Source organism: Pelophylax lessonae (genome assembly GCF_965119305.1).
Source record: "Pelophylax lessonae genome assembly, chromosome: 4".
Taxonomy (NCBI): Eukaryota; Metazoa; Chordata; class Amphibia; order Anura; family Ranidae; genus Pelophylax; species Pelophylax lessonae.
In genome coordinates this window covers 294,729,549-294,749,953 of record NC_138771.1, presented here as the reverse complement: position 1 = coordinate 294,749,953, position 20,405 = coordinate 294,729,549, and the positions used below count along the sequence as shown (strand labels likewise).

The 20,405-nt window shown below is 38.6% G+C and overlaps 1 protein-coding gene across 1 annotated transcript in view; it reads left to right on the top strand.

Moving 5' to 3' along the window:
* Window positions 1–20,405, top strand: part of LOC309552619 (dynein axonemal heavy chain 3-like) — a 1,537,563-nt gene that overhangs the window by 1,229,449 nt on the left and 287,709 nt on the right. The window contains exons 46-47 of the mRNA XM_082253560.1: window positions 1,297–1,489; window positions 12,520–12,698. Coding sequence (XP_082109686.1) covers window positions 1,297–1,489; window positions 12,520–12,698 — 372 coding nt within the window. The remainder of the gene's footprint in view (window positions 1–1,296; window positions 1,490–12,519; window positions 12,699–20,405) is intronic.

Below are 20,405 nucleotides of genomic sequence, written 5' to 3'. Positions count from 1 at the left end.
AGAGGAGGGCGGGCGGGGGAGCAGGTCAAAAGATCCAAAAGAAAAACTTTAAATAATCCAAAGGTGAATCCAGCTGACAGACCTGAGTAAAATGCTGACAGGAGAAGATATACGAATGAAAGGTTACACTTATTGGCCAGATGTTTTTTCCACAAATCCAGTGCTCAGCAGCTGAGTTAAATCTTCCTAGCAACAGCTGGAAACTTGTCACACAAAACAGAAAGAATCAGCATAGCACTTTCAGGTGGCACTGATAGGCAGCAATGATGGGCACTGATAGGCACTGGTAGGTGCACTGATGGGTACTGATAGGCAGCAGTGATAGGTGACATTGATGAGGAGGCACTGATTGGCCACACTGATGAGCACTGATTGTTAGCACTAGTGGGCATTGATTGGCAGCACTGAATGGCACTGTTGGGACTGCAATGATTTTAAGGACCCTGATAATCAGTGCCCTGATTTTCAGTGTAGATGTCCCTTTAACACAAGCCGGTTATCGGCTCTCTTCTTCTCTCTTCACACTGTCAGTATGAGGAAAGAAAAAACGATGACCAGCTTGTGTTTACATCCGTGATCAGCTGTCAACTAACACAGCTGATCACATGGTAAAGGGCTGATGTGATTGGCCCTTTAGGACTCAGCTATCACAGAGTGTGCTGTCCACGCACCGCAGGGGATGCGCAGCGCGATCACGGGAGGACGTCATATGACAGCCTCCCGGCAAAGTAAGCCCAAGCTGTAGCTGTCTTTTGGCTAAAGTGCGGGCGTAAAGTAGTTAAAAAACAAATGGGTGATAGGGGTGACAATCCCATGGGAACACTTCTCTATTCTTTTTTTTTTTTAATGGCTCTAACATTCTTTTTTAAACTACTCTTTGTTATTTCTTTCCAGCAAAATGGCAATTGTAATTTTATAATTCGTTTTTAATTGAAATAGAAGGTCAAATGCAATGCTAGCCCCAACAAAATGAATGTTTTAGGAAATGATTACACACCTTGTCTATACTGGTTTTATTTTGCCTACCAGTCCTAAGGTATATAAGTATCAAGTCAGTCAAATACTGATGATTTCCTTCCAGAGCCTATTATAAAATAATTCACTTGAGGCAAAATTTGCAAGCAGTGGTGCCAGAAATTGACATGCTTAGGAATCTATGACAATTAAATTACTGCAAGGGCCTACTTGGGAGAAAATGTCATACTGCAAAAGGATAGAAATAAAGGTCTAGACAGTGCTGGAATCCTCCATGTGCTATTATTGTGATTCTTAAAATAAATAACATTTTTATAACAGAAAACAGTTGAAAGAGATAGAAGATCAGATTTTGGAAGTGCTATCTCTGTCACAAGGAAACATCTTGGAGGACGAGCGAGCTATTGACATTCTTTCCTCAAGCAAGAAATTGTCCCAGGAGATCCAGGAGAAACAAGAAATAACAACTAAGACAGAGAAACAAATTGATGAAACCAGAGATGGCTACAGACCGGTATGTATGTTTTTCCATGCCTAAATGCCATGTTGTTTTTATGCAGTAACCACAAAAATGATTTAATAAAATTGGTTTACATAGTACCATAAGGTACGAATAGAAAGTATTGTATATGTTTTTAAAAATAATAAAACAAATAAACAGAAACATAAATATACACATGTATGCATACAAGAACAATTGGCCTAAGGAAGAGGCCAAGAGTAATATTTAAACCGCAATAACCCATAAGTATCAACATTTAGCGTTTAATTAGTTGATTTAGCTATTGTTAATTTAAGGAGGCTTCCTTGAATATTTTATTTTGCATATCCTATATTCTGTTTGTACTACTTTGAAGTGGGCATGCCACTTTCATAATGTCCTAAAGCTGACATAGGTAAAAAAAAAAAAAGCAGGTAGTAAGCTTTGGGTTCACCTAAGGTCTTGAAGACTCCAAGTTCCCAAAAGCAGGGGGACAACATATGTAAATACATGTTCAACAAATGAAGAAAAAGCCCTGGCAAGGGCCCCTCCTATAATTCATCTCTCTCTATTGGTTAGAAATGCATTGTCTATTGCATAAGTGATCAGGTTGTGCTTTCTATAGTATGTTACGGAAGTGTTGTGCTTCCTTTAACAGTTAATCTACCGTAAAATGATAAATCACCTATTGTTTGTATGTATCTCTGGGATTTCAGGGAGAAGGTCTATGCATTTGAGTTAACAGGTCTGTACACCTAGAGATGTAAAATTTTAGAACATTTTAAGGGCCATGAGAAAAAAACATTTTTTCCATGTTTTTTCTCTGGAAAAAAATGAAATTTTCTGAAATATTGAAAACAAATTCAATGTGGAGAAGTTTTACAAATTGAAAGTCATTTTTTTACACTGGGAACATGAAATGCAATGTATATAAAAGTATTAGGCTTTAAATATAAGTACTGTACAACGTATTCAGAAAATAAGCTAAACTTTGTTTTTTAACATCTTATTTTTATTACAAATGGAATAACATATACTGTATATGTTAGGAACATTTCAACTGTACATGAGAACAGGTAACTAGCCACCTTTCCCTCATAATAATTTAAAAGCTTCAGGTCAAGATCCATTTTCAGTTATTGATAATGCTGATCCAGAAGCATACCGTATATTGCTCAAGAAAGAGTTTGATCAATGTTCTCCTGATTTTCAGGTGTCATCATTTTTTCTATAAATAAAGGGATTGTCCTCCTTACTTGAATATGCTGCTGGTGAAGAAATACTTTGTGATGGTCCAGATGCAGCAGAAAGAGGTTTCTAGAATGAGATCTCTGGGGGGAAAAGTTACTTTCATTTTCATTCTGGTCCTCATAATTTAAACTCCATAAAGTATTTTTAATGTCTTTAGAGCACCTTGTGATTGCAAGGATGTGTATTGTCATCCTTGTAGCATATGGAAATTAATATTTCTTCTTGCATAATTTGCAAATTGCAGCTTTGCTCTTAGCAGAAATTGCACTGTGAAAAAGTTTCCAAACTCTAGATGCTGGTGTCACCATTTTACTGAAAGGAGGAAAATAATACCCAATTTACTGACCAGACTATAGGTAAATATTATGCTGGGATGGTGGAGAACACTAATAGGAATAATTTAAAGGTTAAAAAGGATAAACTAATTTGTCAGACAAATTTACCCTCTTACCTGTCAATTAAGGCTTGAGAGGATAGAAACAATCATCTACTGTTTCAGCGATTTGGGTTGAGCTCTAGAAAACCGAAGTTTAGAATAGGTTTGACCAACAATCATCTACTGTATTCCAACAATCACCCAACTGTAGGAGGTACAGTTTGCCCAACTGTAGGCAAACTAAAGTGGAGCCTTTTTCCTGCAGTGCCCCCTAGTGGCAGAAATGTATTTTATCGTGTTTGAGAACTGCATTAGAGTGTTACTTGAATTGCATTCCCGGATTTGTTTGTCTTCAGCTGATAGAACTTATAATAATAATAATTTAGGACTTTACATAAAGTCTCATAAATCTTTCTTTAAAGTCTTCATGTTTTATAGTTTGAGTATAGTATAGTTATAGTTTCAGTCGCTATGATTTCATAGATATATTATTTTTTATCATTGTAAAAGAACATGTTCCACACTCCTTTTTTTTTTTTTCATTTTTTATGGGGAAAAATGGCTTTGAAAAAAATCCCAAATTTTAAATTTTTGCTCCAAAGCTTTCTCATCTCTATGCATGCCCACTTTGAAATAACTGGGGGTATGTCATGATAGTGAGATCTAATAAATGCAAACTGAGCGATGAGAAGAGGAAGTCATGTTGCACACAGTACCATCCTCATGTTTCCAAAATTCACAGGGCTGCAACAAAATGTTTACATTTAACCTTCCTAGCGGTATTCCCGAGTGTGACTCGGGGTAAGATTTTAGTGCCAAAAGCGGTAACCCCGAGTCACACTCTGGGTAGCGCTAAGAAGATCACTGGATGCTGGAGGAGGTTTTACTTACCTTTTCTCCGGGATCCAGCGAAGACTGCGAGCGGTGTGCGGCGGCGGAGCTTCCTCCCGATCGTCTGCGAGCCCCGGCTTCCGTCTCCGGCGACGTGATGTCCGCCGGGGGGTGGAACCGGCGGCAAATTCGAATGTAAAATGCACCAAACACACTGATATCGTTCAAAATAAAATAAAATCACATTACATTGCCCCCCAGTGCCCTTTCCTGCAGTTTTACTGTACTTTTTATGTAAATATATGTATATATATATATATATATATACATATATATACAGTATATATATATATACGTATATATATACACATATACATATATATATATATATATACACACATTATATATATATATACATATATATGTATATATATATATATATATATATATATATATATATATATATATATATATATATATATATATGTATATATATATATATATATGTATATATATATATATATATATACACGTATATATATATATATACACGTAATTCTTGTGAATGAGCAGCCCAAACCAACTGTATACATTATATATATATATATATATATATATATATATATATATATATATATATATATATATATATATACGTATATATATATATATACGTATATATATATATATATATATATATATATATAATATATGTATACATAATATATGTATACATACATATATATATATATATATATATATAATATGTATAATAAATGTATACAGTTGGTTTGGGCTGCTCATTCACAAGAATTACATGCTTTCAGCACCTAAAATAATGGTACCGCTTTCAGCACCTAAAATCCAAAAGAATCATACCGCCAGGGAGGTTAATAGTTACTTAGCTAAATCTGGATGCAGTTTCAGTGGAGTTCACAGGATGTTATCATATAGCACAGGAGTGTGATCAATCTGTGGGGACCTTTTTGTTGATGTATGCAGAAGATATTAAAGAATCTCCCGTCGCCACGAGACAGATTACAGCAGATGAAATACAGGCAGTTTGGTGGATCCATAAAAAGTTTGGAAGTTAGCCACTATCTCTATTAGACAGATTTGTATGATATAAAAGTCTCATATCACTCTGTAGTGGTGAAAGGAGCTAGAGATCAGTGTCACAGTTTGTGGTCTGCAGGCCTGAAAGGAGAGTGCAGTCTCTGGGATCTCAGATGTCTTTCTCTCTGTGACTTTGGAGGCGGAAGCTGAATCAGGGGAAGACAATCATCTGGGAAGTCCATTCAGTCTGCTATCTCTATTGGATTCATATCCAGGATCATGAAGAGATCCTGTAGTCAGGTTTGGGTGTGCAGAGCAAAAATATGGCCATGAACTTTCACAAGTAAATAGAATGGGAAGCCCCACCTGTATGATACCCCGAACTCCCTGATCAGACCTAATTTTTGGTGGAGTAGCCCCCTCGTGCAGAGTGTGGTGGGAACAGTCTGGCAGAATCTGTATCCCAACCCTGTCAAAATCCACTGCTCCCTTCTTCCAAGTTCTACAGATAATTTATTGATTGAAAAGAAGTATACATCCCAAGGAATGGATAATTGGCAATTTTGTGGCTTTGGTTTGGTTTGGGGGACACAATGGACTTTGCTTATCTCTAGCTCAGTAGTTGAGCATTTATTTAACAGAGAGTTGCAGATAGCTTGAGCCGTTCTCCTAAAGGCAGGGTTCATTGTGGCCTCTGAGATACCTTTAACGTGTATATAGTTTATTCGGCTTCGATTTTTCAGCATCCTCCGTGCAGAGGTACATTGAATTAAAACAATGCTGGGCCACTGCCTGAAAGCTTTTCAGAGATAAGAGACAGGCATCTACAGTACACACTCTTGATGTTCCTCCACGACAGAAACCCTGAATAGAACAGTGGTTAGGTTTTATCATACATCTAGAGTCAGAATATCCAGGTCTCTCCTGTTGGGAAGGGAGCACAGAACATCTTTTATTTCTAAGTCCTTTGATCACAAGTGCTTTCCAGAGGCACTTGAAGAGACAGACATAGCAGGGGACCCAACTTCAGTAAGGACAAGTGCAAAGCTAGGGATCTGGATGTCAGAGGTTCAGTGTGTGGGTTTCTTAAGCAGTGAAGAGTCTGACCTGCTGTTGGGAGCTGTTATGATAAGTTCTGCAGTGCCAGTGAGATCAGGGATAGATGGGTTGTTTCCAGGCAGAGGCTATTGCTCTCCTGGCTGCTATGATTCCATGCATGATGAAGTGGTGTAAGAGAAGTAATGCTGTGGCTGGGTTACAAGCTATGGTGACTTGGGAGATACTGGACGGGAATGAGAATATGTGATTCCAAATCATTTTGACCAACTGGCATGGGGTATATTACCATTTATGTGCAGGAACGAACCAGTTTCACCACAGTCTCTCCAGCCAAAATTGGCATGGACATTTTTGAAAATCTACCTGGGGTATATTTCCATTTATGTAGGAGTTTTAGAGAGGATTCCCAGTAGGTGATGCAGTTGGAGGACGTCAAAAGCAATTTTGAAGCATTATGCCACTGAGAGGTAAATTTGTGTGATAGATCTGTTTCCCATATTTCCATGGACTGAGTTTTGTTAGAAAAGAGATTATGGTTGAGAAGATGGTAGAAAAATGTAACCCCTTTGGTCCTCTGATTAGCAGTATTAATGATGTACAGTATAAAGCAGGGCTTTTTTTTTTGCGGGAATGCAGTTCCGGCACCTTCAGTATCCAATAGCAAGGGGTGCTGAGGTGTGCTGCAGGGTCTATTGATGCTGGCCGCTGGGAGATTTATTGTCCCTGGTGGGGATCTGTTTTTGCATGAGCATATATTGATGCTGGGGCATCTTATGTTGCTGGTAGGGATCTACTATTGAGGGAGAGGTCTATTGTTCCTGGCTGCTAGAGGGTCTATTGATGCTGGGAGATCTGTTGTTGCTGCTATGGGGTCTAATTTTGCTGTGGTGGTATGGTATTTTGTTGTGAGTTGTCCATTGTTGCTGTGTGTGTTTTGGGGGGGGGGGGGTCCATTATTGTGTGGGGTGAACTATTGTTGCTGGGGTGGGGTCTATTGTTGCTGGGGGATGTATTGTTGCTGGAGTGGGGTCCATTGTTGCTGAGGGAGTCTATTGTTGCTGGGGTGGGGTTGATTGTTGCTGGGGGAGTCATCTGTTGTGTAAGGGATCAATTGTTGCTGGGGTGGGGTCTATTGGGATCTATTGTTGCTGGCTCCAGTGGATGTATTTTACAGCTTTTCTGGTTATTGGACAAGAACAAGTTCCATTCAAATTATTTTGCATAAAAAAATTATACTTGGGGCAGTACTGGGAGGTGGATAGGGGGAAGAACCAAGGGATGGCGTTAGAGGAGGGTAGGGGGGACTCAGAAAGAGGGAAGTTCCTGCACCTATTCTCTAGGAAAAAAGCCCTGGTATAAAGGTAAGCAACAGATAAACAAAAAAGAAAGGAGAACATTCAGTAGCAAGGACCATAAACAAACAGTCAAATTGTGTAAAGAAAAAAACACAAAGAGCATGTAACCCATGCATGGGATCAAACATAGATTTGGAGTGCGCCATAAGGAAGTCTCCTAACGGCACGTGTGGCGTGTAAGAGAAATGGGGGGAACATTGCTGGAACTCCTTCATGTTGAGGAGGTTTAGTGCGAGAGAAGTTATGGCTACAGTCAGCCGTAACACCCCATTCAGCAGGGAGTTTTGATGCTTCCTCCAGAGATCTTAAGATACACGTGTGACCTTGATGCTTTATGGGTAATTTGGTGGGGAATCCCCATTGTATGTAGCGTTACGCTCTTGTAGCTGAGCAGTTATGGAGGAAAACGAGGCTCCTGCCGCTAGAGCACCATCAGCGGTGAAAGCTGAATGGTTGCAGCTGCCATTTTGGTGGAGCCTGGAGGATGCAGCCAGGAAAAAGCCTGGTAATTTCCTCGGGTGGGGGGGAATCTTAGATTCATGGTGATTGGTGCAGGTATTGCTTAGACAGGCAGCTGTGGTGGTGGCAGTGTCCTGGGTTTGATCATTCTGCGGCAATCCCCGGTCCCCAGAGGGAGCTCTCAGCTCACGCGGTCATCGACTTCAGTGGTCACCACGCCCCCCCCCCCCCCCCAGAACCTTATATTTTTAATCTCTCTTTCATTGTTATTGACTTTTTTTCGAATGCCTTTTCTGTAACTATTTTCTTGCACTGTTTTTTCTTTTATCTCATAATACCAGTGTTACTGTAACGCTCCTGCGTTTTATGTATGATGTGGATTTTCAGCTGCAGAAATATTCCACTTCAGTAGTCATGTAGAGAAACGCTGAGACACCAATCCCAACTCCCAATGACTCATCATGTGTGGATGATCTCAATTCAGCAAGTAAATACACACACTCAGTAAGATGTTTCCTAGAGTGACTTATGTATATAGTAACACAGTGATGATAGGCTGAAGAGACAGATTGGGTAGAGATGGTAGATGACAGACACTTGAAAGGAAATGTTCTTGAAAGTAAGATAGTAGCAGATGGGATGCAGATAGGTTTAGCAATCATGTATGGTAGCAGATGACAGAGTAGCAGGTGGACATACAAGAGAGATCAACCCAGTGCAAGAACAGGTGGTAGTAGGCTCAAGAACTAGCAATCTTAGATAATGCAGATGTAGTAATAGTCCTTAGTATGCAGAGCTAGATAGTGTAAGCTTTAGTATGAAGGTTATAGAGGTTTCCCCTGTGGGGTACTTATCACTAATAGCAATGTAGCAGAGGAGAAGTTCGGCAAGAGCGGATGATCCGGTAGCGGGATACAGGGATCAGCGCAGCGTGGTTCCGACAGCGAGGTATGCTTGCAAGCATGAGAGCTTCAAGACAGGTTAGCATCAAGGCACAAAGCAGTTTGAACGAACACATGTGAGTGAGAGCCGGCGATCTAAATAGCCATCCAGTCCGGCGCTCAGTGATGACAGCATCAGTCTTAAAGGTGTATGCGCACCTTACCAAAAGAGAATGGTGGGGCGCATACACTTATGAAAGAGTAATTAGGGTACCCAAAGGTACCAGAACATTACAGTTACTCATTAAAGAGTTACACAGCTTTTACAATCCTTCATAACTAAATAGTAATTTGACTATGGTTTATACTGTTTAAATATATAAAAGCAAAATCATGCTGATGGTAAAGGTGGAGATTTCAGAATTCATGTAGATAGCCTTTAATATTTCTTTAACCAATAAAATGAAAACAGACTCAGTCATCAAAAATACAGAAATAGTAGTTGTGATGCAACTACTGTATGTGGATCAGTCACCACTATGCTTTAAAAACTATCTCCCTGCAAATTTAGAAAACACAGCATTAGGGTTAAGGTGTGATAATGTGCACATAACTTCATTTACACTAGCTTAATATCATTTAGTAGTCAATGGTACCATGCCCAGATGGTATTTTGGTAGAAAAGTTGGGTAGAATTGTTTAGTACAGAACATCTACTAGCTGTTGACTCCTAATGTGCATAAATACCCACAATACACTCCCAATGTATGCCACCCCAGCACATACAGGGAACATAGTATCATTACATGATCTCTGATTTTATGTGTCAGCTGGCTATCTTTTTAGACGCATATCCTGCAAAACAATAGAAAAAAACAAATATAGCACTATTAGTAAAAAAAAAAAAACTGAATCATTGTGGATAAGTTACCAGTTGAAATTATATAAATATTTACTAAAATTATATAATATAAATTGTGCCCCTATGAATGCTAATGAGACACAAGCTAACAGACCAAGAGGTACTAAAGTAAAATAGTTACATACAGAAAAATCTTCACTTTGGAGTATCCAAAACATCCTATATAAATATTCTTCACCAGCACCTAACTTCAATACATGCCAGTTGTGTCAATACCTGCTGAACAGGAGGGATACACAAGTCTTTCAACCAATCACCAAGAAATATCTCATGTAGCCCTGACTGGTGGCTTCTTTAAGGTCTGGGAGCTGTACAGCCTGGCCATAATCAAGGCTGTCCCTGCATTTTGCTCATGATGGACAACTCAAGAAGGAAAAGAGGGGAAGAAGGTTATTGGCTGCCTTGGAGGCAAGGGGACTTAAGCTCACCCTACAGTGAGGCAAGGAGCCATATTCGCTAGGTGACAATGAGGTGTGTTTAGGCTGCTGAGGGGTGAGAAACCCACTAGTCACCAGGGAAAATGAAGAGATCAAGGCTGCCTAGTCCCACTCCTCCAATCAGGTCTTCTGCTACCAATACACCCAGAGACAGATTCTTGCAGCTGATAACCCATCCATCATAGTGTTTCCTATTTAAATAAATAAAACATGCCTAATTATACTGCAAAAAGACTTTCTATTGCATGAATGAGTTAAGTATTATAGTTAACTGAATAGTTTACTAACATTAGTAGCCTGATGTACCCAAGCATCACTAGGGTGGAAAACATTAGCCTTTTAATTTTGCACTTTACCCAATGAGTGTATTCCCATAAGAAATGTTTGAGTGGCATGCACCTTGAATTTTTTATTGGTTAACCATTGCATATTCTTCTGATTAGTCCTTATCTGGCAACCATCTAGGATCTTTAACACATTTAGATGAATTTTCTGCCTCAACGTTACACTTCTTAATATTCCTAAACTAGTTCTAGGCAACATTACACTACAGTGTTAAACTAAACTCTCTCTTTATAATTTTCTTGGTATTTGAGAATCTCCTACATCAAAAAATATAAAAATAACAAACCATGCAAGTGTCTCATTTATCATTTTATTATTTCAGTTTAAAATATTAATGTATTCTAATATCTTATTCAAAACAAATAAAGAAGCTTTTATGTGAGATTTTGCTATTTTTGCAGCTTCTATTTTAAAATGTCATTTTTCATAATGTAAGTGATGTTAGTCAAAGCAATTTTTTCCCAAATTGTATTTTGGATAAGCACATTTAGATCTAAAGACATAAACATCTTTCAAAGAGGACGGTTTATACTTTATACCTAACTTGAAAGACACTGTTTAGCATTGCCCCTTGCAAATAATCTTCTGTTTAAAACATGTCTGATTTTATTTTTGTGTTTTGTCTGAAGAGATTTTTTTCTCATTTTATGAACTATATGGCAGGTATTCTATTACAAGTAGACATTTGTGTTTTTGTGTATAATTTTATTTTCATGGATAGTGGCAAAGCAATGCCTTATTGTGAATGACTATGTTCATTCTATGGTGCAAAGCACAGTGATATGATTTATTTATTTGCATCGATAAACTTACAGTTAAAAATGTCTCTTCTTTTGGAGCAGGTCAGTATGAAATCTCATTTATGCAAGTTTTATATTTCTCACTTGCACTGTACGGGTGGAGAGTTTTGTATAACCTCTATGCTTTCTGAAGGCTTTTGCTTACACTTATTGAAATAAAAACAGACATCTATAGGAGGTCCATATCCCCCTTCCTAATCTTCTTGTCCCTCCTAGAGACATAAGTGCAGGAATTTCCTATTAGAGTGTTTGTAGTGTTTTTTACAAACATAGGGGGAGATTTACTAAAACTGGTGCACACCGAAACTGGTGCAGTGATGCACTGTAACCAATCAGCTTCTAGGTTTTATTGTCAAATCTTAACTGAACAAGCCAAAGTTAGAAGCTTTGGTTACTGTGCACAGCTGCACCAGATTCTGTGTGCATCAGTTTTAGTAAATCTCCCCCTTAGGCTGCATTTACACCACAGAGTTTAGGATCGCGGTCAGATTCAAAAGGTGTGAATGACAAATCCCAGAATGCACATTTGAGATGCCATTCAATATGCACATTGTGGTGCGATTGTCGTGCAATAAATCACACTGCAATGGTGGCAAACTGCATCGCATGAAGCTTGTCACCCAAAAAAAGTTCAGGAGCTTCTTTTGGGTCACATGCTTCGTACAATGCAGTTTGCCGCAATTTATTGTGCAACAATCATGGCAAAACTGTACGGCAATTTTAGGTGGCATTCAAATGAATGACATCTCACATGTGCATTCTACGATTTGTCATGCACACCTCAGTGTTTTGAAATCGTGGGCAGAATCATGGCATGTCTGCCCGCGGTTCAAAACGCTGAGGTGTGAATGTAGCCTAAGTGTCATGGCGCAACCTGTAAGAAATTGTTTGTTAAATTTAAAATATCACATGCATTGCTAAAAGTAATCTAAATTTAGAGACAGTCCTTCTCTTCATTTTTCACTCCTACCCCCTCTTAGTCATTTGCAATAATTAATTTAAAAACAAAGTTACCATTTGAAGACAGTTTATACTCACCTAAGTCTTTTTATAATCATCTTTGTGTTTGATCAGTACATGGCTGAAGGGGGTACTAACTGTGCATATATAATTATTCAATAACCGTTTTAACGAGCAATATGCAGTACTCAAGACATGTTCTATGAATATATCTTGCTCTGTCTTTATTAAACTTGAATTTGTTGCTATGAGGTACTGCAATTTTTAATTTGTATTTTTCTCCATGCACTCTGTATTGATTAAGCAGGATCATGTCTTCCTCTTTTAACAGGTTGCCAATCATTCCAGTGTCATATTTTTTGTCATCTCAGACCTTGTATACATTGACTCTATGTACCAGTTTTCTTTGGCTTGGTATATTAATGTGTACATAAATGCTATTCGAAAAAGTCAACCCTCTCAGAAGCTTCTAGAAAGAATAACTTTTCTCAATGACTATTTCACAAACAGGTAGGATTATAATCATATTTCTTTCTAGTACCACTGGCCTTATTTATTAAACCTATAGGAAAATACCATTAGTATCCTATATCAGTCAAAAAAATGTATTTTTCTTACCTAACCCCATTACACATGGGGTGAAAATTAGCCAGTTCAGCAGGAACCATCTGACTTTCGGTGTGTGTGTGTGTACATAGGTGTCTGTTCTACAGAAGCCAGTCATTAAAACATGCTCCAAAACCAGCATTCAATCAGCAGTAACATCCAATGGCTGCAAGCGCTGATCAGTATATTCTGGTGGGGAGGGAGGCCCTTATCAGAATACAATGTCTCAATGGGAGAGATCACTGCATCAACATCGCTTGTGTTGATGTAGCAATCTGTCTAACAAAAAAAAAAAACTGAAAGTGCGTACCCAGCTTTAACTAAGTTTATTTTTCAAATCATCAGTTCTTAAAGACACACCGCACCAAAAATAATTTGCTTTCTTCCCTCCCTACTCTCCTTCCCTTTCTTCTCTCTCCATTCTTTTTTCTCAACTCCCCCATCACCATAGTCAGCTTTAATGAGGGAATCCCTCCCACATCGCTATTATATTCTGCCGGCGGGGAGCATCGGGAGCCTTCCCTGCAGGCAGAATACAATGAATAATGCTGCTGGCTATAGCCAGCATCACTAATCATTTTTGAAAAACCCAACAGGCTGATTGTACACAAGTCAATTGATAGATCAACTTGTGTACAACCAGAGTGCTCATACATGGATTGAAGTTTAGCCAGTCCCTGCTGAACCGGCTGAATTTTTTTCCATGTATGGCTGGCTTAACACTAGTAGTTTGTGCAATGAGTATCTCTACAGAAATACACCAAAGGATGCTGATTGGTTTATAGCATCAGGCAGCTTCTAACACATTTGATAGCCATCAGCGCTCTAATTAAAGGGAAAAAAAATGAATAGTGTGTAATCAGTTTAAGACTTTCACAATAAATGTTAGCTCTTGCAACATGTTGGCAAATACTAAACACAAGTATTCTTTCAAGTAATCATTGGTCGAAGGTGTGGGACCCATTTCAGGATATCTAGTGCCTAGTGAAACCACTGCGAGTACCCAATGAAACCACTGCACACTTATCATTTGAACTGTCTTAACTAACCCTTAAAATTTCACATTTGTAGAAAAAAAGAGACTATGGAACAAAAGAAAACATAGAACAAAAATGAAATAATGGATATGAAAAATAAAACAAAAGTTTGTACACTATAAGCACCTGGTAACCTTGCATTCCAGACTGTTTGCAGTTTTACTTTCCTTCTACACTATTGCTAAAATGATGTTTACAAGGACAAGACAGTATTCTCAGTATTATCTTCCTGCTTTACGTACCAATAGCTACTGGAAAGGTTGAACAAATTTTCTTGTGTTTTCAGGCGTAAAAAAAGTCTAATGAGAGAAACTGTTCCCATGGACACTGTCTCTTCACTGCCTGTCTTTGCTGTATCTAAAGGGAAATGCTATATAAGAATGTAACAAATATTGATTCCGCTTCACTTTCAATAAAAAATGCTATATTTTTCCAGAATATTATTAAGCATATAAAAAGCAGTGTTCATTTAAAGGGGAAGTCAATCCTGTACCAATGTTGTATTCTGTTTGTTTTCTAAACAGTTCAACACCATGAGTACTCCATTACAAAATATATAGCTAAGTCAATAAAGCCGTAGGAAGGCATACAATTATTTTGTTTTGTTGTTTATTATTCCTAGTTTAATCCTCTTGTATGAGTACTTCTAAAGCAATAAAAGTCACTCACCGGAAATGACTCATACATGCTACATAAAGAGACATACATGGTGATCAAAGAGGTGCTTAGTGGTCTAAACCATCAAAATGAAGGCAGGAAGGATACTAATCAGGCTGAATTTATCGCCCACTCATTGACAGTTAAAATGTAAACGCCGAAAGGAGAAACTATTGCAGTAAGAATTTAAAAAATAGTCGTTCTGTGCATTTTGAAATATAACATTATCAAAACTTTGTTCATTTACAACAAAAATGTAATCACTGAATTATAATTCCATATTTTTCTCAAGGTAACTTTAATATTTTTAAAGTACAGAGTAGGGTTACTAGATTTTCTAAATTAAATCCAGGGACACCATTCTGACCAAGCCCACTTTTAAGTACACCCTTAAAATCATGCTGCTATTTGAAGCCACACCCAAAACAAATCACCAAAGATTCTTGTGAAGGACCCTGGGGCACCTTTAGGCACTCTGAGGAGAGTAATGATGCAGTGTGCATAGTGTGCTGAGGCAAATGGTGGGTGTGACCAAATTGTGCTAACAGGGAAAAAGGCTTAAATTGGTTGTATATCCTTACATATACTCACTGAAGTGACTCAGTGATGAAGCCTCAGTTGATACAAAGAGATAAAACAAATCCTCCTACATAAGTTCTACCTGTTTAGCTGCAGACCTCTCTTCTCCACAGCCTCCCAAAGCACACATTTCAGCATCATTTCTGAGCTCCAGAAGGCAGGGGGGAGAGTTCTGATGTCACACACTGCACAGCATAACACAGGAGTGTAATCTGAGACCTGAGTGGAGAGAATGGACACACTCCCCTCTACACAGCCTTGTAAGGAAACCTGCACAGCTGAGGCTGTCAATAACCTTCTGTATACTGGAGAGAGGGCAAGACTATCTCCTGAAATTGTCTGCTAACAGTATAAACTGGCATACGTGACTCCTGCAGATAGCAGAGGAATCAGGGAGCAGACATAAATCACAGTAGATGCTTTGGATCAAGGCACGTACACACTATAGAAGGATATGCTATATTCAGTTTTCATTTCAGAGGTTTACAACCATTTTAAAGGGGTTTGGTTAAATAAAACTTGAGTCTTCTCTGCTCTGGTTAAAGAGTGCAAAATGCCTAATAGAAAGAGCGCTGGGGTTAGGAGTGTATAGCACACAGAATGTAGGGGTCAGTAATAAGTAATGCACAAAGTCAAGCAAAAGAGCCTCCTAAGCAAACATTACCCCTTCTTCCCAATACAATTCCCTCTCCCCCATGACAAAGCCACCTCCAGCACAAATTCACCCCTCACTCCCCGAATTGCATTCACTGGAATTGCATTGCTTCTGCTATTCTGCTGGTAAGAACCACAGGGTCCTGCCAGAAAACTCCCAGTGTAGTCTTGCAGCATCAATGACAGCAGAATGTATACAAATATATAAATATATATAATATATATTTCTCTGTTCAGAGACGATTGTCTGGAACCTCGCATTAAGCCCTAATGCAGATCCTGTGTCATTTTCCCCTACATTTTCCCTGTGCCAGCCTCACACTGTCACACTATATACTATATATAAAGTGTTTTCTGTACACAGATATTTACTATACCCTGCAATACAACCAACACATACTGAGAATTCAGAATATAATCACATCCAGGACAAAGGAGCAGCGTGATGAGCCATATTTTTTAGGGTGGGGCCAGCAGCAGGATCCAGGGATCTCTGGATCCCTGGATCAAGGAAAGGGAGGTAATGTAATCCAGATACAAAAGTCCCTTGTTTCAGATTGGTTCCTGGCTTTCGAGGGAGGGAAAGAGAAGCTCATGCACTGATATGACAGTTGGGGCACATTAGCATGACTCCTCTCTGTTGCATGATTCCTCTCCCCTGCTTTTATTGGTAAAAGTTAAATGGCCAGTCCTTAACCTAGTTCCCTTCTTTTCTGATAAGCAGTCTTTGGATTGGGCCTCTGAGTTTCTTTGTCTCATCTTGAGTTTGGTGATTCAGAAATCTTTTCTTACATAATCCCTAGATTCCCCCCCCCCCATAGGCCACCCAATGGGGACATCGCTGGGGATGTTTGTTTGCTGGGGCAGACCTAAAAATGAGGACAGTCCTTGGAACAAGGGGCACTCTTAGTACAGAAAAAAAACGACTAGTTTTTAAAATAATACAAAAGTTTTCAGTATCTTTCTTGATGTGGATGATTGCATACGTTTTAGAAGTATCTGTATAGTCCAGTACCATTAGTTTCTATTTTTCTCAGTAACACATGTTTATAACTATCGTAGTTTACTTACAGTTTGTATACCACCCCATCACTCCAGCCCATTCAGAAAATAAAGGAGAAAAGAAAGGAAGAGGGGGTGTATTATTATAATAATGTGACATATGCCATTCATAATTCACACCCTAGGGCACATTTGTCCGTAATGTAAAAAACAAATAGTATTCTCTTCAATTCAGTAAGGATCTCTCCTAATTGATCCCTCACACTGTCACAAAGTCTCTTAAATGTCTTCCTAACATACTGTACATTACAGATTTTACATAACATTTTTCATGGAAATTACCATTATGGAAACATTATGATTTGATCGATGAGAAAAGTGACACACAGGCAGATGAGGATAATGGTGGTTTGGATAGTACTACTCATGCAATAGAGCTTTACAAGAATTTTATGTTTTCAGACACATGCACTATTGTATTTGGAATCTTTGTTGTTAGATAATGCTTTATCAACTTTGAGGGCTATGATAAAACCTCCAGTATATAGAACTGAATATTAGGAGACAGTGAGAGTTTTATCCTTTACAAGAACAGGGTAAGGCTTTGGGCTTTTCCAGAAATCGTTTGAGAAGGATTCCATAGCTCTAACACAAGAGAAGAGATCTGGTTCATCACCTTGGAATAAAATCCAAAAAGCAGGAATGGGAAGCACTGAAATAAATTTAAATTTGTTGCAATCAAAATGGCAGATAAAAGAGGGGCATAATTACATAGTTAAATAGTTAGTCGGGTTGAAAAAAGACACAAGTCCATCTTGTTAAACCAATAAAAAAAAAAAAAAAAAAAAAATCATACAATCCCATATACACAATCCTTACCACCAGATGATCCTGAGGAAGGCGAAAAACCCCAGCAAAGCATGATCCAATTTCCTTCCTAATCTCCCGAGAGGCAATCGGATATTCCCTGGATCAACTTTACTTATAAATGTTAGTACCCAGTTATATTATGTACATTTAGAAAACAAATCCAGGCCTTTTTTAAAGCAATCTACTGAGCTGGCCACAACCACCTCTTGAGGGGGTCTTTTCCACATTTTCACAGCTCTTGTTGTAAAGAAACCTTTACATATTTGGAAATTAAATCTCTTTACTCCAGACCTAAAGAGTCGCCCCTTGACCTCTGTGATGACCCTAAAGTGAATAACTCAACACCAAGTTCAGTATATAGACCCCTTATATATTTGTACATGTTGATCACATCCCCCTTTAATCTCCTCTTCTCAAGATAGAATCAATTCAGGTCCTCTAATCTTTCCTCATAGCTGATCTCCTCCATACCTCTTATCAGTTTGGTTGCCCTTCTCTGCACTTTCTCCAGTTGTTCTCCAGTGGCAGTGGTTGTGTTAAAACTCTTCTGATTGCCATGATGAAGCAATGAGGCAACTATTGGATGTTAAAAATAACGTATCAGAAAGCTGATTCCCCTGTTGAATGCATAGAAGAACTGAGCACTGGTCAGCACAGTGGCTTAGTTATTAGCACTTCTGCCTTGCAACGGCATTATGGCTCAAATCCTGGCCAGGACACTATTTGCCTTGAGTTTGTATGTTCTCCCTGGGTTTGAAGGCAGGGGAGAAAACACTGCACTGGTGAGCCGAGGAGATCCCACAGCAGTTAACCTCACAGATGCTGGTCCAGCTCGCCACCGTGACAAACGACTAAGTTATGACTAAGCACAAGATGTGTGAAACATGTTAACCTTCTGTTCATTTCTCTGATTGCATCTTTTTACATTACAATAAAGAAGATGTTATTGTTATCCAAATTTTTGTGCTTCTGCCTATTCCAAGTTTTTTTCACCCTGGGTTTTCTCTGGGTACTCCAGTTTCATCCCACACTCCAAAGACATGCTGACAGAATATGTATGTATGTATGTGAGATAAGAACTTTTGATTGTAAGCAGGAACTCTTGTGAATGTACAGTAAATGTTGGTAAATAAATAAATGTAATATTTTGGGCAGTGTCTTTGGGGTTTCTAGATAGAAAAGTGGGTTAAACGTTAGTCTCCTCCTTTCCTCATCATACCCATTTCCATCACCTGCCCAAGGTGCATAAGTAAAACAATTATGGAAATAAAAGAATAGTTGGAAGACCAATAGTTGCTTACATTGGTTCCATTAATGAAGGTTTGCGAGATTCGATTGACCAGTATTAACAGCCCCTGCTGACCAGAATGAATTTGCACATCAAGGACACCAGACACATACAGGGATATGTATACTATTAGAAAACAGACACACATATTCTGATACACACACATAGGTTCGACTGGATGGACCTGTGTCTTTTTCCAACCTTATCTACTATATAACATAATGCAGATTGAGATGGAAATACTGACAAGATGAAAAGACTGATATGGCAACAGGGTTAGACATAGCTAACTTCTTTGAATTCTTTAATATTGAATGACTATGGAATTCTGGTGGTAATTTACCATCTTGGGAGATATAAAAATTTGGCCTGAGGATCTTTAAGTGTTTGATGAAAGGGATATGATTGTTGTTAATGCACAAACCTTTTTGTTTGATGGGCAATGCTATCTCCAGAGATGTGCAAAGATTGCAACCACATACACCAACCTACATAGAAGCAACTCCACATCTTTGAAGATAATAACCTACATAGATGCATTATACCATTTTTTTTGCACTGTATATATGTATTTTATGGGGGGTAGACCAAGAATTAGACACATCCAAATTTCATGAATATACTGCATGAAGGACAATCCCTAGAATATAGGATTTGTATATTGGGAAATTTGTGAGACTTTACTTTGAATAGACCTAATAATGGGTAGGGAATAGCTTTTTAATTTAATATTAAAACCCACTGCAAAGAATTCTATACCGTATGATAAAAGTTGCTATAAAGTGTGGCGAGAGCAATGCCAAGGAGCCAAGAACCTGTAGTGAAATTGTAGTGATATTGGGGACTTTTAGAAAAAAAAATATTGTCAGCAAATTTTATTGAGAGGTTGTGACTTAAAAATACACTAAAACAGCTTCTGAATATGCAAGGAGCAGGAGTAGGGGATGATCACATTTTGTTTTTTACCACTAAATTCAGTAAAGAATTTTATATTACTAAAAAGTAGTGAAGCGTTATTTACCAATTTTGTACAGTGATAAAGCATACTGTCGCATTTGGGAGGGTGGTGTACATTTTGTGGCTAGAAAGCTGGTGTATTAAAAACTTTAGGCCCCATGCACACGGGGCGTTAGAAAAAACGTACGTCAAAGTTAGTTCTGACGCCGGAAAAAGCAGCTGTAAAAACGTGCTTTCAGTAGCTTTTTCCATTGGCGTTATTGCACGTTTTGCCACGTTGCTTTTAGCAGCGTTTTTTTTTCTTCCATTCAAAATCAATGGTTCCCTATGGGAGCCTATTGATTTGAATGGAGGTCGCACCGCAACACCGCAAGTCGGATCCGACTTGCGGGGTGACTTGCGCTGTGGGAATCTTGAGGGGGAACTCCACGCCAAAATGTGAAAAAAACGGCGTGGGGTCCCCCCCCAAGGTTCCAAACCAGGCCCTTCGGGTCTGTTATGGAATTTGAGGGTAGCCCCATGCCGAAAAAACGGCGTGGGGTCCCCCCCAAAATCCATACCAGACCC